General features: G+C 41.0%; 1 protein-coding gene across 2 annotated transcripts in view; it reads right to left on the bottom strand.

Annotated features, from left to right (window-relative positions):
- IL12RB2 (interleukin 12 receptor subunit beta 2) overlaps positions 1–19,163 on the bottom strand; it is a 73,970-nt gene that overhangs the window by 35,954 nt on the left and 18,853 nt on the right. For both annotated transcript variants that reach the window (XM_063106232.1, XM_063106233.1), the window contains exons 7-8: positions 16,516–16,595; positions 6,645–6,864 (exon numbers count right to left, since the gene is read on the bottom strand). In XM_063106232.1, the coding sequence (XP_062962302.1) occupies positions 6,645–6,864; positions 16,516–16,595 (300 nt within the window). The remainder of the gene's footprint in view (positions 1–6,644; positions 6,865–16,515; positions 16,596–19,163) is intronic.

Genomic DNA, 19,163 nt, shown 5'->3' with positions numbered 1-19,163 from the left:
CTTCAGAGGGAGCAGGGCTCTCCCGACACCTTGATTTTGAACTTCTAGCCTCCAGAACTGTGAGATAATAAATTCTTGTTTAAAAAATTAAACGATTAGAAGTTCTTTCTTCTGTTAGCTCTAACCTGCTTCTTAAGCTGTCAGTTGTGTTTTTTATTTCATTGAATGACTCTTTCTGTTCCAGGAGTTCTGCAACATTCTTTTTTAAGGTATTGATCTTTTTGTAAATTTCCTCCCTCATATCCTGGATACTTTTTCTCATTTCGTTGTGTTGTCTGAGTTTTCTCCTATCTCACTGAGTTTCCTTAAGATTGTTGCTTGGAATTCTTTTCAGTCATTTCAAGGGTTTCCTACTCTATGGGGTCTGGTACTTGAGAATTATTTCATTCCTTTGGTTGTGTCACACTTTTTTCCCCCCCATATTTCTAGTATCTCTTTGTTGATGTCTGGCCATCTGGTAAGGCCGTTGGTTTTTCTATTACTCTGGAGTGGGCTTTGAGGAGAGAGACTTCCTCTTGATGATGTGCTTTATAATCGACCATTGAGTAGGGTGTTTTAGTATTGGTTCTGGGTAGACACAGTAGTATAGCATCCATGTGGGTACTTTGGCCATGTTTAGTGTTGGAGTGGCATGTGAATGCCTCCATGGCCTAGGCACTGGGGCACTTAGTGATTCCTTGATGAGGTTAGTGACACTGTCTTGGTTCATCAAGGACGTGGTCAAGTTCTCAAGTTCTTGGGAGAAGTGCCAAGGTGCTCTGTTGCTCTTTGGCAGGGGTGGGTGATCCACAGTGGGCTTGTTGGCATCCTGGTTAGTGTCTCATTACCCTAATGAGTGCACTGGGGTATACTGGAGCTCCTCAGTTTGAATGGGTGACCCTGGGCAGGGTTACTCTTTCCTCTTTCCTATAGGCAGAGGCTTCTCCTGAGTCTTTGTTTCCCCCAATTGGGGCATGGGTTGGTGGTGATTGGGAATTTTCTTCCTTACTCTATTTGGGTATCCTGGGTTTCTGCACTCTTGGGGTTTCCATGTGTGTCTCTCCCCAGATCTAGGCAGCCATGTGGGCGGCACACATACCTCCCACCCCTAGGTGTGCTATTCCATGTGGCAGCATAAATCCCTCTGTGGGCTGGCCCATTGGAGCACACATCTGTGCTCACTCACCTCTTTCCCTGGGGTCTGTTGGTGACCCTCCTTGTGTCAATACAGTCAAGTGGTCGGCGGGCCGCCTGTACGGTGGTGGCTGCTGCTGCTGTGGAATCGAGTCGCTGTGGCAGAAGTGTCTGTGGCGGTGGTTGTTGTGGACCACCTGCACGGCAGTGGTGTCTGTGGCTGCAGTGGGGGCTGCCCTTGGCTGGTAAGGTCCCTGCACATGGTCCTGCCATCTGTCCGGTTGTCTTACTTCTATTCTTTCGGTGTTTTAATATTCTCATCTTTCAACTTTACCCACTTATGATGCCTTCTGGAAGAATTCCTCCCTCAGTCTTCCACTCACTAATTCAACCTTCAGATCATTCCTCTCTGCTATTCACCCCATTGGCTGAGGTCTTCATTTCAACAACTAAACTTTCCGTGTTGATTCTCTTTGGGTCTTCTTCACAATCACCTGTTTCTGATTCACATTTATAGTATGTTTTCTTATCTTTCTAAGGATACTTGTTACACTTATTCTAAACTCTTGTTCTTTCTGTTGCAATAGTTCTGTTTCCTACGATACAGGTTGTTCCTATGACTCAGGTTTGTTGCCTTTCATTTCCAGAAATTGTGCTCCTCAGACTTCTCCTAATTTTTTCTTTTTGGGATCATGTTTTATTTTCTTGGATTGACCAGGAGCCTTGGCTTTTACTTTTTTATGGGGAGAGAAGTAAAAGCTTAGCTGTAGCTCATGGTCCTGCAAGTAAATCTAGGGTGGGGAGATGGAGCTTTTCAGAGTGGAAAGCTTTGGCCAGAGATCCTGTAGTGATGTGAGCTGAGCTCTGCTTGTGCTCAGGTTCCCCTCAGGCACACCTGGTACCTTCACAACCTACCAGTCTTCTATGTCAGGCACTGCACTTCATGAGGGAGTGGTGCTCTTACTCTCCTTTGTAACTGCCAGGCCCATGGGTGGGTGCAAGAGAAAAAGCTCTAGGGCCAACTAGCTCATGGGCACTCTTTGCTCCCAGTTCCATCCCCAGTCAGGTTCAGGGCTTCCTTGATGTTGGTCTGCCATACTGTCTGGACTTTTCTGCCCCATTGTAGAGATGCGTGAGTAATGATCACACCAGGGCAACATGGACAAGAAAAAAAGGAGTACAACCAGAAAATGCTGCCTGGTTCTCCTCCCTTCATCACTATTCCCCTCAGTGGGGACTCAGCCATTCATTTGCTATCTCTCCTGCAGCATCTCCTTCAGGGCTGGGTTTGGTGGTGAGAGCCTGTAGACTGTAATGGCCATCTTGTCAGGAACTGAAATTCTCCAGCAGTGGTTCCTTTGTCTTCATTTTCTTTGGAATTTGATGTCACAGTTATGCCATGGGGTTTTTTTTTTTTTTTTGAGGATGAAGTCTATTCATTTAATAAATATTCATTGAGCACTACAGTTTGCAAGATCATTTGCTGAGTGTTGGCATAAAATAGCCAAAGAGCCTTTCTAATCACTGTTTTCTCTGGAGTTAGCTATGCAAATCAACTTGGCTTTGCCCACAGTTCTTCAGCCTCTGAGTCATCACTCCTGCCAGGAACCAGCCTTGAGTCTCCTCCCCCATGATGTTTGCCAGGGCATGTTGTCTCCTTCAAAACTCTGCTAACAACTTACCTTCTCCCTGTCACCTTTCAAAATTATTCCTTTAGCCTCAGTCATTCAGCTTCCCATCTCCATGTTCATTGAGAGCTTCTGTGTGGAGTTATGAAGCTTATAAGGCATTTGGAAAAATGCCCACCTAAGAGATGGGTGGCCTGGTTTTTCCATCTTGCTCTGCTGCTAATTGGATGTATGATCTTGGCTAAGTTACTTCACCTCCTGGGGCCTCAGTCTCTGACATCTGTGTGGGCCTTTGTTTATGACTGTACTGGCTTCTGACTTTTCTTGTAGTTTCCAAGAGTTCTTTGAAACATTAACTACATTTTACTTGTTGACTGGTGGCAGTAGCTCACTTTCAATTCTTATCATAAACCAAGAAAATCATTTTTATGCCTCTTGATATACAGGGCTGTAGCAGCTGGCTGCCTTTTACAATAAACCTGATCTCAGTTTCTCAAAATTAACATAGATCAACACAATGTTGGGGTACTATTTTTCCCTTTCTAGAAAAAAGAGCATATGTGGATGGTATGAACCTATACTGAAAGAGGGGAAGGCACAAAATCATATTACTTTACTCCTTCAGATCACTCCAAGTATGTATAAGACAGAAGCCCTCAAGGACAGGACCATGCAATTTCTAAGTTTGTCCTCCAGGTCTTTCTGGGATGCACAGCTACTTACACTGAATGGTTCAGGAGCGATCTTAGGGAGGCAATAGGATCTTGAGGTTCCAACGTTACCAGACTCTCTTAGCTACGGCTCAGTTCTATAGAACTGCCTTCTGTGCTGCTTTCCCTCCCTACATATTCTCTCCATCGATCCCATCCTTCCCACTCATAGACCAATGTTCATCTGTCCATTCTCAGAGGATGCAGTGGTCCTCTGTCTTCTTTCTGTCACTGGATTCCATCATCTCCCAGCTCCCCAGGGACTTTATTCTATTTTCCCCTCTTTCTCTTTTATCTTCAAATTCTTCCCCACCCTTGGTTCTTCTTTTTGACTTATATGCCTGCTCAGCTCTCACTTTAAAGCAAGCCCTCACACCTGCACACCTGCACTCCCTCACCTGGCTGGCACCAATTGTCTCTCCATACTTGATACGTGTCACCTTCTCTCCAGGCCCATGCTTCGGCTTTTCTCTGTTCTTACAGCTCCCTGTGCATACCTCTAACCTAACACTTACTATACTGTGCTGCAGTTTACTTGTTCGTACGTGTCCCTCCCACTTGGTTAAATATAACTTAGGACCTCTACTGTATTTTCTAACTATGGCTGGATTCCAATTGCCTTATATATGCTCAGTAAATGACTGCTGAATGAATAATGTAGAGGCAAACTCTAAAATGATGAATGTGTTATTTTGAGAAGTTGTTACCAAATCTAAATAAGGAACTTGGAATGGGACCATAAAATTCATGAGGTTTATAACCTCAAGACCTGTCTGCAGTGAGATCTAAAGAAGTAAGGTATTGTGATATATTACATTTAAAAAAATTAAACAGGAGTATAATTTCAATTTCCTCCTACAGAATTCACTTTAAAAAATTATATATAAAGTACTTATCCACTTAAAAAATTTATTAAATGTAGGAAGCAAAAGAGAGGAAAAATAACATGTAATCTCATGATAGAGATGACCTCTGTTAACATTTCCATGTATATTCTAATAGACTTTTTTTTACTATGCAAAAAAAGTATATTCATTTAAATGTATATATTTAAAATGGGATCATCTCATATATACTTTGAAAGCCTACTTTGTCACTTATAATGTGCCTCTTTCCATGCCAATAACAACATAGCTACAATATTAGTTTAATGTTGATGTGGGATAAGCCAGGTGAGGGTCGTGATGTTTTTAACCAGTCCTTTCTCTATTACTACGCATTTAGGTTGTTTAAGGTGTTTCACTATTTCAAACAATTTTTCAACAGACATCTTTGTGCTTACATTTTGAAGCACTTATCCTATTATTTGCTGAGGACGCATTTCTAATGATAAAAATCTCTTGGTCAAAAGGTATGTTATATTTAAAGTTTGTTACATACTGCCAAATTGCTCTCCAGAAATTTGTACCAATTTACACACCCACCAGCAGTGTGCAAGAGTGTCTTTTCCCCACACCCTCACCAACATGAGGTACGCTATAATTATTCTCACTCTTTCTCAGTCTGATTTGGTTTCTCATGTTATTTTAAAATTTGCATCTCATCGATTGCTAGCTAGGCTAAACATATTTTCATTTCTTCATTGCTCCTTTTATACCTCTTTTTCAAGTTGTCTGTTTATATTCCTTCATCTCTTATATATTTGAAAAATTATACAGATATAGATATAAATATGTAGGTATATAGATACGAGCCCTCTTTCTGCTGAAAATGTAATACATATTTTTCTTAAATTACTACTTGCATTTTAAAGTTTTACTTGCAGTATTTTAAAAACTTTTATTTTACTATGCATGAAGTTGAAGGGTTCCCCCCCCCCCCCGTAGTTAATCCATTTTTTTCCTTCAAGGTTGTTGCCTTAGGTGCCCTCCCCACATGAGACAGAGATTATCAGCTGCCTACCAAAATCTTTCTCTTCATCTTCTTTAGCAAAGGAACGTTGCTGCCTGAAACACGCTACCAAGCCTCCTGTGCACCTGGGTGTGGCCGGGTGACCAGTGAGGGTCAACAAGTGTAAGTGTTGTTGTGCGACCTGGGGCAAAGATCCTCAAGAATGAGGAATTGGCCTTTCTTTCTTCCTTGTTTCTGCTGCCTAGAAGGAAATAGCTGGAGCCCTAGCAGCCTTCTTGGACCACTTCCATCCTGAGGATGAGCGCCAAGCTTGGCAGAGGGAACAGAGAGAAGGAGCCTGGAGTCCTGATGATGTCATAAAACTGTCACATCAGCCTCCCTCTGAACTTCTTTTATGTGGGAGAATAAGTTCCTGTAGTCAGGCCTTGGATAAGAGCCACCCTGACTCCTGAAAGCAATTCCTAACTTATATACCAACTTAAGGTTATATCAATGTTTACTTGAATTTTCTTCTAGCTATTTTCATCTACTGTATTATCTCTATGTTTTCAGATAAATGACTGAAAAGATATATAGCCAAGATTTAACAGTGTGTATAAAATAATTATGTTTTGGTAGAAGCTTCTTCAAAATGATGATTGTTAGACCCACATGTAAGATAAAATTGTTACATTGAATTTTAAGGAAGGATCTTAAAAATTATAGTTTTATTCTATGTACACATTTTTTTTGAAGTCAGACCAATGATCTTGACATGGAATTCTTTTATAAGGCAGATCTTGAGAAACAGTATTGATATCCATTTTCTTGGCTAAATCATGGGCTTTTTTCCTAAGAAGCTAATTTTCCGAGGATATGACTATAAAATGCGAGACTTTACATCTAGTTGGAAATTTTTTGATGAAGATAATTGAATACATGTCTAAATTTGTGTAATAAAGAGCTAGAGTAGAGCAAAATTTTACTACAGTTTCATTACAAAATTCATTCAGAATTTTGTTTTAAATTTTTAAAAATTAGTCAGATATTAGTGTTCAATTTAATGTAACCAATATTTTCTTAACTAACATTTATTAAGCACCTGCTATGTATTTAATCTCACAATGACCTGCAAGACAGGCAATATAATTCCTTTTTTAGAGAGGTGGAATTTGAAGCTAAGAGTTTTTAATTCGCTTGGCCAAGGCCATCATAGGCTGATTAGAAAAGAGCCTCTGAAAGCTGCTCACTCCAAAGTCCAAACTCCTGACTACTCATGCCAGACCCTGCTCTGAGACTGCAGGACAGAAGAAATGATTGAGACAGTTTCCACAGGCAACGTTAAAGAAAAGTTGGTACTTACCTGCCCCACACAGGTCCGTTATGTTAATACGAGTGGGAAGGGAACTGCCCTTTGAGTTGGTTGCAGACACAGCCACAGCCCAATTCCCAGTTCTGGGAATGACCCAGGTCCACGAGGTGTGTCCCGTGATGTCCTGCAGTGTGGTGTTCTTCCCTGTCACCTCCTGCAAGGTCACCCGATAATGTAGGATTTTTCCTCTTGCCTCTGATATACTCAGGTTCTGCAACAAAACACATCCACTTACTGTTTATTCTCAGAGAAGATGGTTGGGTGCTCTGTGCATGGATCTTGTGACCCCCTGCTGCAGGTGGCTACATCCGAGTGACTTTTTTATTTACATCTTCTCATCTCCTCCACTGCACTGCATACTTTTACATAACCACCCCCCATGCCATTTAGGGGGGAAAAACAGTTAACATTTTAAAAAAGATAATTCTTAAAAACACCTTGATTCTGTTTGTGCTTCAAAATGAAACATACTAATAGTAAACAGTTTGATCACATCCAATGGAACAAGCATGGAATCTGAACTCAGAAGATCTAGATCTGAGTTTCAGCTCTACAAATCACCCAGACCGGGTAAGGCACTCAACTTCTCTGAGCCTCCATTTCTAAATTTGTGAAACACACACACACACGTATAACTTTTCATATAGAAAGTGCAATGCTGCTCAACACACTAAACAAGACTTTCAAGAGCTAAACTAGTAAAATCTATACTTAGTGAATTAAATTAGCCATCTGTGCTAGGAAACTAAGACACTGTTCATAAATGTGTGACTAACAGGTTTTGGAACTGCAGAAATTCCAGTTGAGATCATTTGGGAGCAATCCCAGAAAGTAAGCAGAAGACTAATTATTTGCATTGTAACCCTGTCTGGACAAGGACCATTGCAAACAGAAGCATAGAAAATGGAGAGCTGTCAAGTCTAGCATTGGCACCACCCATCCGTGCCTAGTGCAGGGAGAAGAAAGCTTGGCTCACCAGACTTAAGGGCTACGGTTTTCTTGGCAATGCTGTCCCTTTCATTAGTGGGGGGCCTCCAGCTGCCATTGCTGAAAGACCTATCTTAGGATCAGCAAATGACCCTTGCTCTGGTTCCCTGCTCCTCAAGCAATCTTCTAATAATTTGGTTTCCTATATAATACAGTTTATTTGTTAAAAGAGGCTGGGCTAACATGAACATCTGGTTCACTTAAAATTTGTGTTTTTCACTTTAAGTTAATAAATTGGCCTTCTGCTTATAATTTGGCTTCTGAAACAATTAAAGTACTGGGAGAGAATGTTCCTATTTGCTGACTCAAGCCTCTGATTGGCCCTGCAGCTGCATTTCTCACTATAAATCAATCTATGAGCATTCAGCTTTTTATATTTCAGTTTCCGGGAGCTTGATTAACATAAGTACATTCTGGGGACCCTTCTGGATCCACATGGCCCAACACAGGATCTGAAACCATCTTCAGTGCCCCAGGTGAATGCCACATTGCTTGGGCCCCTTTGGGGTGACCATTCAGCCTTTCCCTAAAATTAGCATTTCAAATGTCCAGTTGTGTGGATTAAAATAAGCAAGAGCTTTTTAAAGCATGATGTTCTAAGCTGTTATTAATAAACATGCCCTTTGTCAAAGGAGAAGAACAGGATAAATTAAAGCAAAGCTTGTTAAAGAAGACTATTCCCTCAGCCATCTCTCACTCCATCTTTATCTGTCTTTCTGTAGGTCCAGAGGTAGGACTATCATCCCCACCCCCACCCTGAGGGACTCCCCAAGAGTTAACTGGGCTCACAAAGCTCTCCATTCTCACCAGGGACTTAAGAGTCTTCAGTCCTTCTCTTAACAACTAAGGAAATAGAGTCCTGGTTGGGAAAAAAACACCTTGCAAACCAGCCTTTATTATTTCCCTCTCACTGTCCTTCATGACATCGCAGAAATCTCTTTCGATGTAATGGTAAAGTGCTGAAAGAAGAGAAAATGCTATCTCAGAACCGAAGAACTTGCATAGTGACTTCTGTGAAAATCTAGATGATCACAACAATCTGGTAAATAGAGGCGTGGATCTGAAGGATCATGAAGGTTCCAGGGGGTAGTGAAGGGCCTGGACCCAGACTCTTTTGCATTTTCTCCTCCTATCCCATATTTTAGAGTAAAAAATATCAGTTAAAAGGTGGGGGTGGGGTGGAAGTAGTTGGAAAAGTAAATATGGTATCCCATGGGTTATGCTTCTAAAAAATGTGAAGCTCAAGTTTGGGGATAAATGTTATCCTCTCTTAGGTAATTGGTCTCCTTAACCAAATTGGAAAACAGACCTAACTAGTCCAACAGGGTTCTTGGAACAAAAAATTCAATGAACAAATAGCAAAATAGGTATTTAGCCAGCAGGACACTTAGTCCCCTGAAGCAATTAAAAACAGTATCATTAGTTTGGTTAATGAAGCATAGCAGGGCCGGCCCTGTGGCTCACTTGGGAGAGTGTGGCGCTGGCACCGCCAAGGCCGTGGGTTCAGATCCTATATAGGGATAGCTGGTGCGCTCACTGGATGAGCGTGGTGCATAGGACACTGAGCCGAGGCTTGCGATCCCCTTACCGGTCAAAACAAACAAACAAACAAACAAACAAACAAAAAAAAGCATAGCAATATAGAGTTGGCAAATAGTGTGTGTAATCCATCACTCCTGGATTATGCCTGGCCCTGATGGAATGGAATATCATTGAAGAACCACCAAACCCATCTGTAGAAGGGATTCTACAGATTAACAACTAATGATTCATTCAACAGAGTCCCAGGGACATGAAGTGACTTGCTCAAGGCCACTCAAGGGAGAGATGAAGAAGGTAGGAATTGAATCTAGAGCTCTCAACTTCTAGACAAGTGTTCCCCCTGTTATGATGTGCTGCTCCTTATACACTGTTAAGCCTGAGACAATGAACCACCGAGGTATAAGCCGCCGAGTTTATAAGTTTATAAGGCTTATACTGCCAGGGAATTAGCAACCAAGTTGCATCATTAGAATCTCCAGTCACTCTTCTGGCCAGAAGTTGCAAAGTGACTTCTCTAATTGTGAGGTTGTGGTATATTCTGATGTGCAGCATCAACAGCAGTCATGAGTTCAGCAATTTGGGGAGGGTGGAGACCCATAATTCTGTTTTATCCAGAGCCAGCAGAGTGAGTCACAGGAGACAAGCTGTGAACCCAGGACTGTAGGCTTGAAGGGCCAGCTAACTCTTCCCAGATGAACTTATTTACACTGTAGTGCTGCTTATTTGAGTGGGTGATAAAGGAGAAATTAACATTTATTGGGCCATACCATGAGTCAGGAGCTTTACATCTATTGTCACGTTTAGTTCTTCTAACCCCCTCTTCTGATGAGCTTCTGCAGGAGAGCTTGGAGAAGTTATGGAACTGCCTCAGCTAGTCCCCACAGAAAAGTAATGTGAGATTTTAGACTGCCCTCTGGTGGATGTGACGGAGGAACCCTATCTGGCACCGTGGACCTGATAACCTCTTGTACCTTCACCAGCCTTGGTCAGAGTGGCTCTCAGGCCAGTATTCCTACTGTCATCGTCACCTGCTCCTATTGGTAAGAATCTGCTAAAAAGGAAAAGCTGTCCTATTGCCTCTCTCCTTCAGTTTTCTTTCTGCTCTGTCCTGTGGGAAATGATTTAAACTTAGTAAGGAAAAAGCCTTTCTCACTTAGGTTTGTCTGAGAAGTAAAGCATGAACAGCTCCTTAGTAAACCTATTATAAGAGTTCTGCTGCCTGAAAAGGCTTTCAGCTTCAAAAATAACTTGGTGAATGTAATCCATGACAGGACAAAATCTGACGCATTTCACAATACAGTGCATCTGTTTTTATTTTTTAATTAAAAATCTATTCAAGGAAGGGCATCTCTGTGAATTGAGTAATCATTTCTTAAGAGTTAAAAAAAACCTCCTGTACTTGTCATGATGCAAATAATAATAATAATAGTAAAAATAAAAACCAGTTACAGTTTAGCTTATATCAAAGAAGTTCAATAATCAAAACCCCTTAGAAAGCTGGGGGAATTTGAACATTTATTAGTCACAGCATTTCTTTCTTTTGATTTTGGTTTTGGAATACTGCTGGCTTTGGTTTTCTTATTACAGGGCAGATCCTTTGCTTTCTTGATGCACCACACAGCAGCTGTGTGACCTTGGGCAAGTTATTTAAACTCTCTGAGCCTCAATTTCTTTATCTGTAAAATGAAGATAATTCTATTTTCAGCATAGGCTTATTGGAGCATTCAGTGAGCTAAGGGAGGTAAACTGTTTCAAAGAATGCTTGGCACATGACAAATGTCAAGACTCTTGGTGAGTTCCGTTCTCTCATTTACTCTAAGTAATATAAAAATCATCACGATTGACACTTTTCCTATCCCGCTTACATGACTCTTGTACCAATCTTTGGAGAGCGAGGCCATCTTGACTCAGCATGTACTACAGCTCTATATGAAAATCTCACCGCCATACAGTTGATTACAAAGTACATATAAATCGTGAGTTTAAACCTGGGCACCTTGATTTCAGAATTCATGAATGCCTTCAGCAACCCCAGCTCAAAATGAAGAAATGACCCAAAAGACAACCCTCACCTGGAAGTTTTAAAAATCATCTAATGATATTTCCTCTCTATGGATCTATCTTCCCGCTAGCCTGCCAGCTCATCTTCACGTCCTCAGTGTCATGCACGTTTGCCTCATTTTTATCAAACGCTTTTCACAATAATCTCATTAATCTTCACAACAACCTTATGTGGTATATTCTATTATTATCTGCACTTTATTCATGTGGAGAGTAAGGCACAGAGAGTTAACCACCTTGCTTAAGAACACACAGCCATTAAGGAGGGGAGCTGGAACTTGAGCCAGTTAGTACAACTCCATCTAGAGGACGAACTCTTGCTAGCACTTTGAAGATATTCCCTAGGGGTTCTACACTAAAAGGATTTAATTGATAGTCAAACCTCATGGTAGTTACCCTGGCATAATGATTTCTATCTTGTTTTGCAGCTAGAAAAACAGAAAAATAAGGGAAACTTTTAAGAACATTTTGTATGTGTGTGAGTTTAATTCCCCTTGCATCTCTGCTTTCTATCTTCTGTTAATTCTCTGCTATTTACTCTCTTGTTTTTGTCACTGGCTACATTCTGCTATCCAACCAAAATTCCCTACATTTCAGCTGGCATGACATGTATGACTAGTAAACAAGGGAAAGCAACCTCTTCTTCCCAAAAATATCTTCGGAAATGCTATACCAGCCTGCGATCAGACAAAGACTTGGAAAGGGAAGGAGACAGAGCTGAATATTGAAAAAAAAAAAAAACAAAAAAACCTATCAAAATTTTACCATCTGCTACTTTTGTATTTAAATATTGATTCTGAGACTGGATGCCTCCTATAATTGTAAAAGGGCTCCAGGCATCTGGAAGCCAGTCCTCCTAGGGATTTACAACAGATCTTTGTCCTACATCAGTATAAACTATGTCACAAATAACACTTTCCACTTTTACCAAGCCTTTTTCATATAAGGAGGCCAAAGCATACATCCTTTCCATGCAATGTGATATAGGTTGGAATATTCTTCATTTGACAGAGAAATACAAGGAGAAAAGACAATGTGAACGTACTGAACAAGCTGTCCCTGGTCACAACTGTCTCTCTGAAGCTCTGCTGTAAATTAGTGTGCGGGGCTGGCTATCTTCTCTTTCTGTTCACCTTCTGTGGTTTGAGAGTACCTGTTTATTAAAATGTATTATCTCATACAACAAATGAACAAAAACCACCAAATCTTTTTTCTGCTTTTGGAATCAAGAGTTTTTTAAACTCGTGAATTGCTTGTCAAAGCATTGCGCTGTTCAATACGGGAGGGGAGGGGCACTAGCCGCAGGAAGCCAGGGAGCCAGGTGTTTTGTTTGTTTGAATGAATGAATGAATGAATGAATGAACCTTCATTAGCACACACATATTTCTCGTTCAGACTTACGGACTCAACCAAATTTCAAGAAGTTTGTGATTTGCTATGATCAAGACATTGAGAGGACTGTAAAGAAATTCACAGAGGAAACTAGAGAGGTTAATGTGACTTTAACCTGTTGTCATATCTTCTTCATACATTATCCATACCTACATATTCAAGATGATTTTTTTCTTAAAGAATACATGTTCCATTAACTAGAAAAAAAGTGTATTGAAAACAAGGATTGACATGCTTAATCAAAGCAAAGGGAACAGTGTAAAACTTTGCATAGGAGATGATAGAATTTGAGGAAGATGATTGCTAAAAGCCCCCTGTAAAGGGGTCTAATACAACACTGGGCTGTTTGTGATCCAACAACATTTTCCACTTATTATTGCATTTGTTGTTCAGACAATACCCAGATGTTTTTGTTTCATTTCATAGACTATGTTGTCCTTTTGGCTTCAGCACAGAAAGCATTTTTTTTCTCTTAAAAATAGCTATGATAAAAAAACAGTACAGGATATTTTTGAGGAAGTGGGGCTTTCAGAAGAAACCAAGGTATGGGAAAATGAGTAACTATGTGGAAACCATAACAACAAAGCAAAGGTCTCCTTCACCCTCAACACACACACTCACATGTGCTTGCGTCCGTACATTCACACCCACACTCTTCCCACATGTACCCACGCTCACACCCCTTCCACATACTCATGCATGTTCACTCACGTCCTCACACAACTCTCACACCTTTACATACATGCATGCACACACATGCACACATACACAGTAACACAATCACATCCACACCCACACTCACATCCCTCACACTCATACAAAACTCAAATGCATTCACACACATACTCACACATACTCTTCACACACACACACAACAAACACGCACACGCAGATACTCACACATCGCTGACACGCATGTACTTTTGCACCACACTCACACAAATACCCACATACGAACACAAGAGCTGCACCATTCAGTACTGAGTTGTTCTCCTCTAATGTAAATGTCCTACAGAGTGAAATGTCACCTCACATTTCCCCAGATGTAAGAGAAATGTGCTCTCCCTTTGTTCACAGGCTAATGGGGTTTTCCTTGGGGCTTCCTTTGGTCCAAGACCTGAAATTCCCCTTTCTGCAGTGATGAGGTGTTCCTCGTATTTGGTTTCTCAGGGTTGATAAAAGGAAAAAAAAAAAAAAAATCACACACTCCCTTTCCCAGTGAGGCACGATTTGGGGCCCATCACAAAGCATTTGATCTGGCTGCAGCATTTTCTTTCCAGTCTTACAGTAGATGAATCCCTTGTGTCATGGCACCACCTCCTCGAATTCCCAAGCTGCCTTAGGGTGCCGTGAAGAACCCCCAGTTGGAGGAGTGGGAGAGCAGTGGTTTAGATAGAAGGGGCAGTGATTCCCACCCAGGAAAGTCCCCCAGCAGCAGTGCCACGTTATCTCATTGGAAATCACTTCACCTCTGTAATCCTCAGTTTCCACATTTGTAAAACAAGGGATGGTTCTACATGCTAGTTTAATTCCTTTGACTCTAGAGGTTTGTGACTCTGGGGTTCTGTGGTCCAAAAGCAAGGCTGCTCATCTCAGTAACTCTGGCCAGTGTTTTTATCCCCAGCCCCAGGTGAATGGCTTGTTTGGAGCCATTGAAGAAGCTCAGGGTTTTATGCAAAGTAACCTTAATCCTGTAGCCACCCTGCAAAATTTAGGACTGGATCCAACTTTCCTTGGGGAGCCTCTTGGGCTGGAGAATCACTGAAAATTTTGAAGTTGCCCTGGGATGACAACCATCTACTGTCAAGTTGTAGAAGCTTTTAGTATTTACCTTTTTGGTTTCTTATATAAGCTAGTTCCAGTTAAAACATCCATCTTGGGCCCAAAATTCTGAGCACATGAAAGGAAAGATTTTCCAGTGATAAGAGATGAGCAACCATGCATGTGGGACTACAAACTGGGTTTCTCCCTGTCCCAAAAGGTCAGGAGTAAGAGCAATATTTATAAGCAGAGGAAAGGTAGACTAGAAAAGCACTGAAGTCCCTCTGAATCCCAAGACCTCATTTTAGAACCTAAGCTTTTTGAAAACAGGAATAAGATGAAAATGAGCAGCAGAGAAGAATTTGCATATGCACATTTACTAAGTGTTACCTGTTGCCAACAAATATTTATTTTGACTTCACTTTGATACTGGTTTTGGAGTACCATAATGATGTCTGGTATCAACTTTCTTTGTTATGGTGAGAAGCACACAGACATGGCACTGGGCATGTTGCTTTCACTATTAGGATCTCGTGATGTATAATACCATTGAATTTTACCCTGGTGACCCTTGTGATTTTTTACATTTGTGTCCTCTCATTTACTGATCCCCACAATGGTCTTGTGAGTTTTGCAGATACCAGTATCATTACCCTCATTCTACTGACAGAAACCCTTGAGTGGAAAGGAGTGAAAGAGGATTAACATAGCACATCTTTTTAGATCCCTGCTGAGGACATTTTTGGAGGAGGAATCTTTATGGGAGGAGGAATGTTTGTTTTAACCAGTTGGTTGTGAAAATGAAAACCAACAGTCAAAAACTAAGTGGGGTTCTTTCATAATATTCACAAATTATGGCTGGTCTAAATGTCTTGCTTTGAGAATCATCTAGCCTTTAAAAATAGCCTTATTTTAAAATAATTTTTGAGCTGCAGTGTGAGTTGCAAAGTGAAGAACTTGATCATGATTCTCCAAGCTATTTAGAGTGGTCTCCTTTTATACGAGACACATGTGTGAGAGGTGGGGGGGGGGGGAAGAGGGAGAAAGAGATCATTTCTTGAAATTGAAGACTGCGATTATCAAAATCTATCACACTAACCCCATCAAGGACTTTATAGTCATTACTCTGACTCTTCGAGTTTTGTTCTCATCAGGTTCATAATTCCAAAACTGTTTATTTACACTTACCTGGAAGAGGTGTGGTGAAAAGGATGTGAATTTGGAGAAATAAAGAGAAGCACAGTTCACCCGAGAATGTCTTCTTGTGAGCATGCCACTCAGTAGCTCAATTCAAATAGTATTTTCTTTCAACAAAGATCATTCATGATGTGACAGAAAGAGTTCTGGATGAGGTTTCAGTCTCAGCTCTGCACTTAGTAGCTGGGCAAGAGCTTCTGCTCTCTGATGCTTGGTTTATTTGTTAAGCGGAGGTACTAGTACCTACCTCACAGGGTATTTGTGAGGATTAAATGAAATGGGAGTGTCAGCTTTCAGCACTTTGTGAAACTTCCACATTCTATAATAATGCTCAGCTTCATTGTTTCCTGGAGGGTTGTTTAATTTACTATTGTTTTACTACCATTCCTAAGGAAGGGCTCCTTTCTATTTCCATTTGTATTATTTTCTACCCCCTATTTGTATTTCTTTCTACCATCTCCCTTTTCAATGATTTAGAAAATATATTCGTAAATATCCACATCTACAGTTTTCTCATCTTTTGTTTCCCAAAGAGTGACTGAGTAAGATGGCATGATCACTGCGGGGCGTATTTATGCAGGAGTGATAGGGAGTCGACAGACGGGAGACAGAGTCAGAAGAAATGGTGGAGTTGGGGTCAGAGGGTGGAAATAGTGGGGATGGAAAAGGATCTTGATCCAGTAGGAAGTGGGATGAAGAAAGGGTGTGATTGCATGGAGGTAGGAACTCAGCCAGAGTTCTCACCCTTATGTGCCAAAGGTAAATGACATTGCATCATGTATCATGAATATGTGTGAAAAAATAAGCCCAACAAAGCCACTGACGCCTCATATCAAAGCCACTGTGCAAATAGGTCTTTTTCTGCCTTGAAACTCATCATTCAAATATATAATTCCCTTGAGCTTTAATACTTAAAACTTGCCTTCCAGAAAACAGAAATCCGTTGCCTATTGTAGTCGATGTGCTGTCTCCTGTACCAGACATCCAACATCCCAGTAGGTTCTGTTTTAAAGGGGAAAAACATATTCTCATAAATATTTACATAATAGAAAACCTTTACAAGTCAATTGTCATTCAATAAATGATTCTGGGAGAGTGGAATTAGAAAATAATTTCAATTTTTTTTTTGTTTGCCCAGTATTTTCTATTTTTTTTTCTTCTTTTTTGCTTAACAAGGAACATGTACATCATTGGCCAAACAGTCAGAAAAAATGAGGCTACTTTAAAAACAAATTCAAAAAACATGATGAGGAGGAAATTCATTTCCTAACTCACTCTTAAAACATGTATTAGTAAAATAACTCAAAGAAAGTATGTGTGGTTATTTCTTTTTGATTAGAATGCAGAAAGAATTCTTAACAGAGAAGTGAAGACATGAATCATAAGGAAAAACATTTTTTGGTCTTGTAGAAATACAGAACACAAATGCAAATGACAAATCTTGTATTCATGAAGATTCCTGAACTTATCATGTTGTAATAAAATTATTCGGCTTTTGATCACTACACATTGATCTACTTGAAGGGAAGTCCTATCTTATTTATCTTAATATTCCTTATGATTCCTCGTTGTCTAGTAGATAGGAACTCGTGCTCTCTCATTTATCATTTATCTGAATATTCCCCGTACCTAGCACAGGGCCTAGAATCCAACAGGCTCCCCATAATTGTTAGATAATGAATGAACAAATTAAAAAATCAGGCCATATTATCTATTCGATGCCAAAACACAGGCTAAAGTGATAGAAGAGATAACCACCAATCTATAAGGCCACTGTCAAATATGGCCTAATTTAATTTGAGAAAGTCAACCAAACATACTTGAAGAGAGACTGAATAATCCACTCCTCTGTGTGTGTGTGTGTGTGTGTGTGTGTGTGTGTGTGTGTGTGTGTGGTTTTATTTCCCTTACTATCAAGTCACTTAGATTTGTTTTGATTTACAGCTAGAATGGAATCAATGCAAACAACTCCCCAAAACAGCCTTCAGCTGTACTGACCTAACTTCCATAACAGTGAAACTTAGAACATATTTGAGGTGAGGCTGCATTGGGATTCCTTCTGGAGTAGAAAGTTCCATGTAATCAGATGGAAATTTCTAGAAACTTAATTCCCACCACTAGTTTAACAGAAGACAGCGTCCAGGGAGTGGAGAAAGGAAAGGAGCCCGTGAACCAGCACATGCAGGGCAGGTCACTTGGGCCCACTGGCAGTCACATCTCACAGCCTCCTCACACCTGTGACATAGCTGGTGCTGAGCTTAAAGTGTGAGCTCCAGAGCCAGGCCGTCTATGGGCAAAGCCTGGCTCTGAGATCTTGCACAAATATTAGCCATGTCCTTCAGTCAGTCTCCTCCTTTGCCAGATAAGGATAATAATTCTATCACATGGGGCCACCGTGAGACTCTAAATAAAGAGTGCTGACACGCGATAAGCACTCAGCAAATTTAGTTGTTGTGTTTTCTTCATTCAAACACTGAAGCACTGACAGGCTGAAGAACTTGTTCGTGTCCCAGAACTAACCTATAGAGAAGGCCGGCTTTGAGCACAGGTCTGTTTTACCCCACAGCCCACCATCCTGGCTCTGAGAAGGCTTAAGATTTCTCTACAATGCTTCCAGCCCCCTTTCCTGTTCTGGTCTCCTCCTTCGTTGTTTCCTCTTCTCTTTTTGTTTTTTCTACACATGCACTTCTTTTCTTTTCTAAAGCCTTCCCTTCCCCCTCTCTTTCCAGCGGCAGTAGATTTACACTTGTAGCAAGGACACAGAGGGAAGCAATGCTTACACAGACATTCTGAAAATGCTCTCAGGGCTTCAGGATTATGAAGAGTGACCCAGGAATCAAGCACAGGTGACTGAAGGAAAGGGGATCTGACATTTACTAACCACCTAATAAGTGCTAGGTAATGTTTGGTCAATTTACATACACTATCTCATGTAATCCTCACAGAACACAGTGGGTGCATCCGATGACACCTGCTTTATAGCTGAGGACAAGGAGTCTGGCAAAGGTTAAATGATTTACAAAAGCTGTTAGATGGCAGAGCTGACAGCTGAGCCCAGGACTTGCTGTCTCCAAAGACCCTGCTCTTCCCATTACAGGTCACTATGTTAAGCAAAGACCTGAACACTCTTCAAACTAGGTAATCCAGACAATGACTACATAATCAGGATTTGGAAATTTGGGTGTACTCAGTGTCAAAGCCAGTTGACTTGTTCCATAGTAGTACATGTGTTCAGTTAATTACATATTGGTAAAATATTAGAAGGGAATGCTCATGGCTTCATTAAAGATCCTCAACCTAACAGATTATTACAGAGCTCAGAATCAAATTCTAGAATCGTACTCTCTTCACAAGATAAATTGCAAGCGAAACTGAAATTTTTTTTTGTCTTTTTTGGTGACCGGTGAGGTGATCGCAACCCTTGGCGTGGTGTTGCCTGCACCGCGCTCAGCCAGTGAGCGCACCGGCCATTCCTATATAGGATCCGGACCCGCGGCAGGAGCGCTGCTGCACTCTCTCCCAAGCGCCGCACTCTCCTGAGTGCGCCACGGGCCAGCCCTGAAACTGAAA

This window comes from Cynocephalus volans, chromosome 8 (assembly GCF_027409185.1).
Source record: "Cynocephalus volans isolate mCynVol1 chromosome 8, mCynVol1.pri, whole genome shotgun sequence".
Taxonomy (NCBI): domain Eukaryota; kingdom Metazoa; phylum Chordata; class Mammalia; order Dermoptera; family Cynocephalidae; genus Cynocephalus; species Cynocephalus volans.
This window is presented reverse-complemented; position numbering and strand designations above follow the sequence as displayed.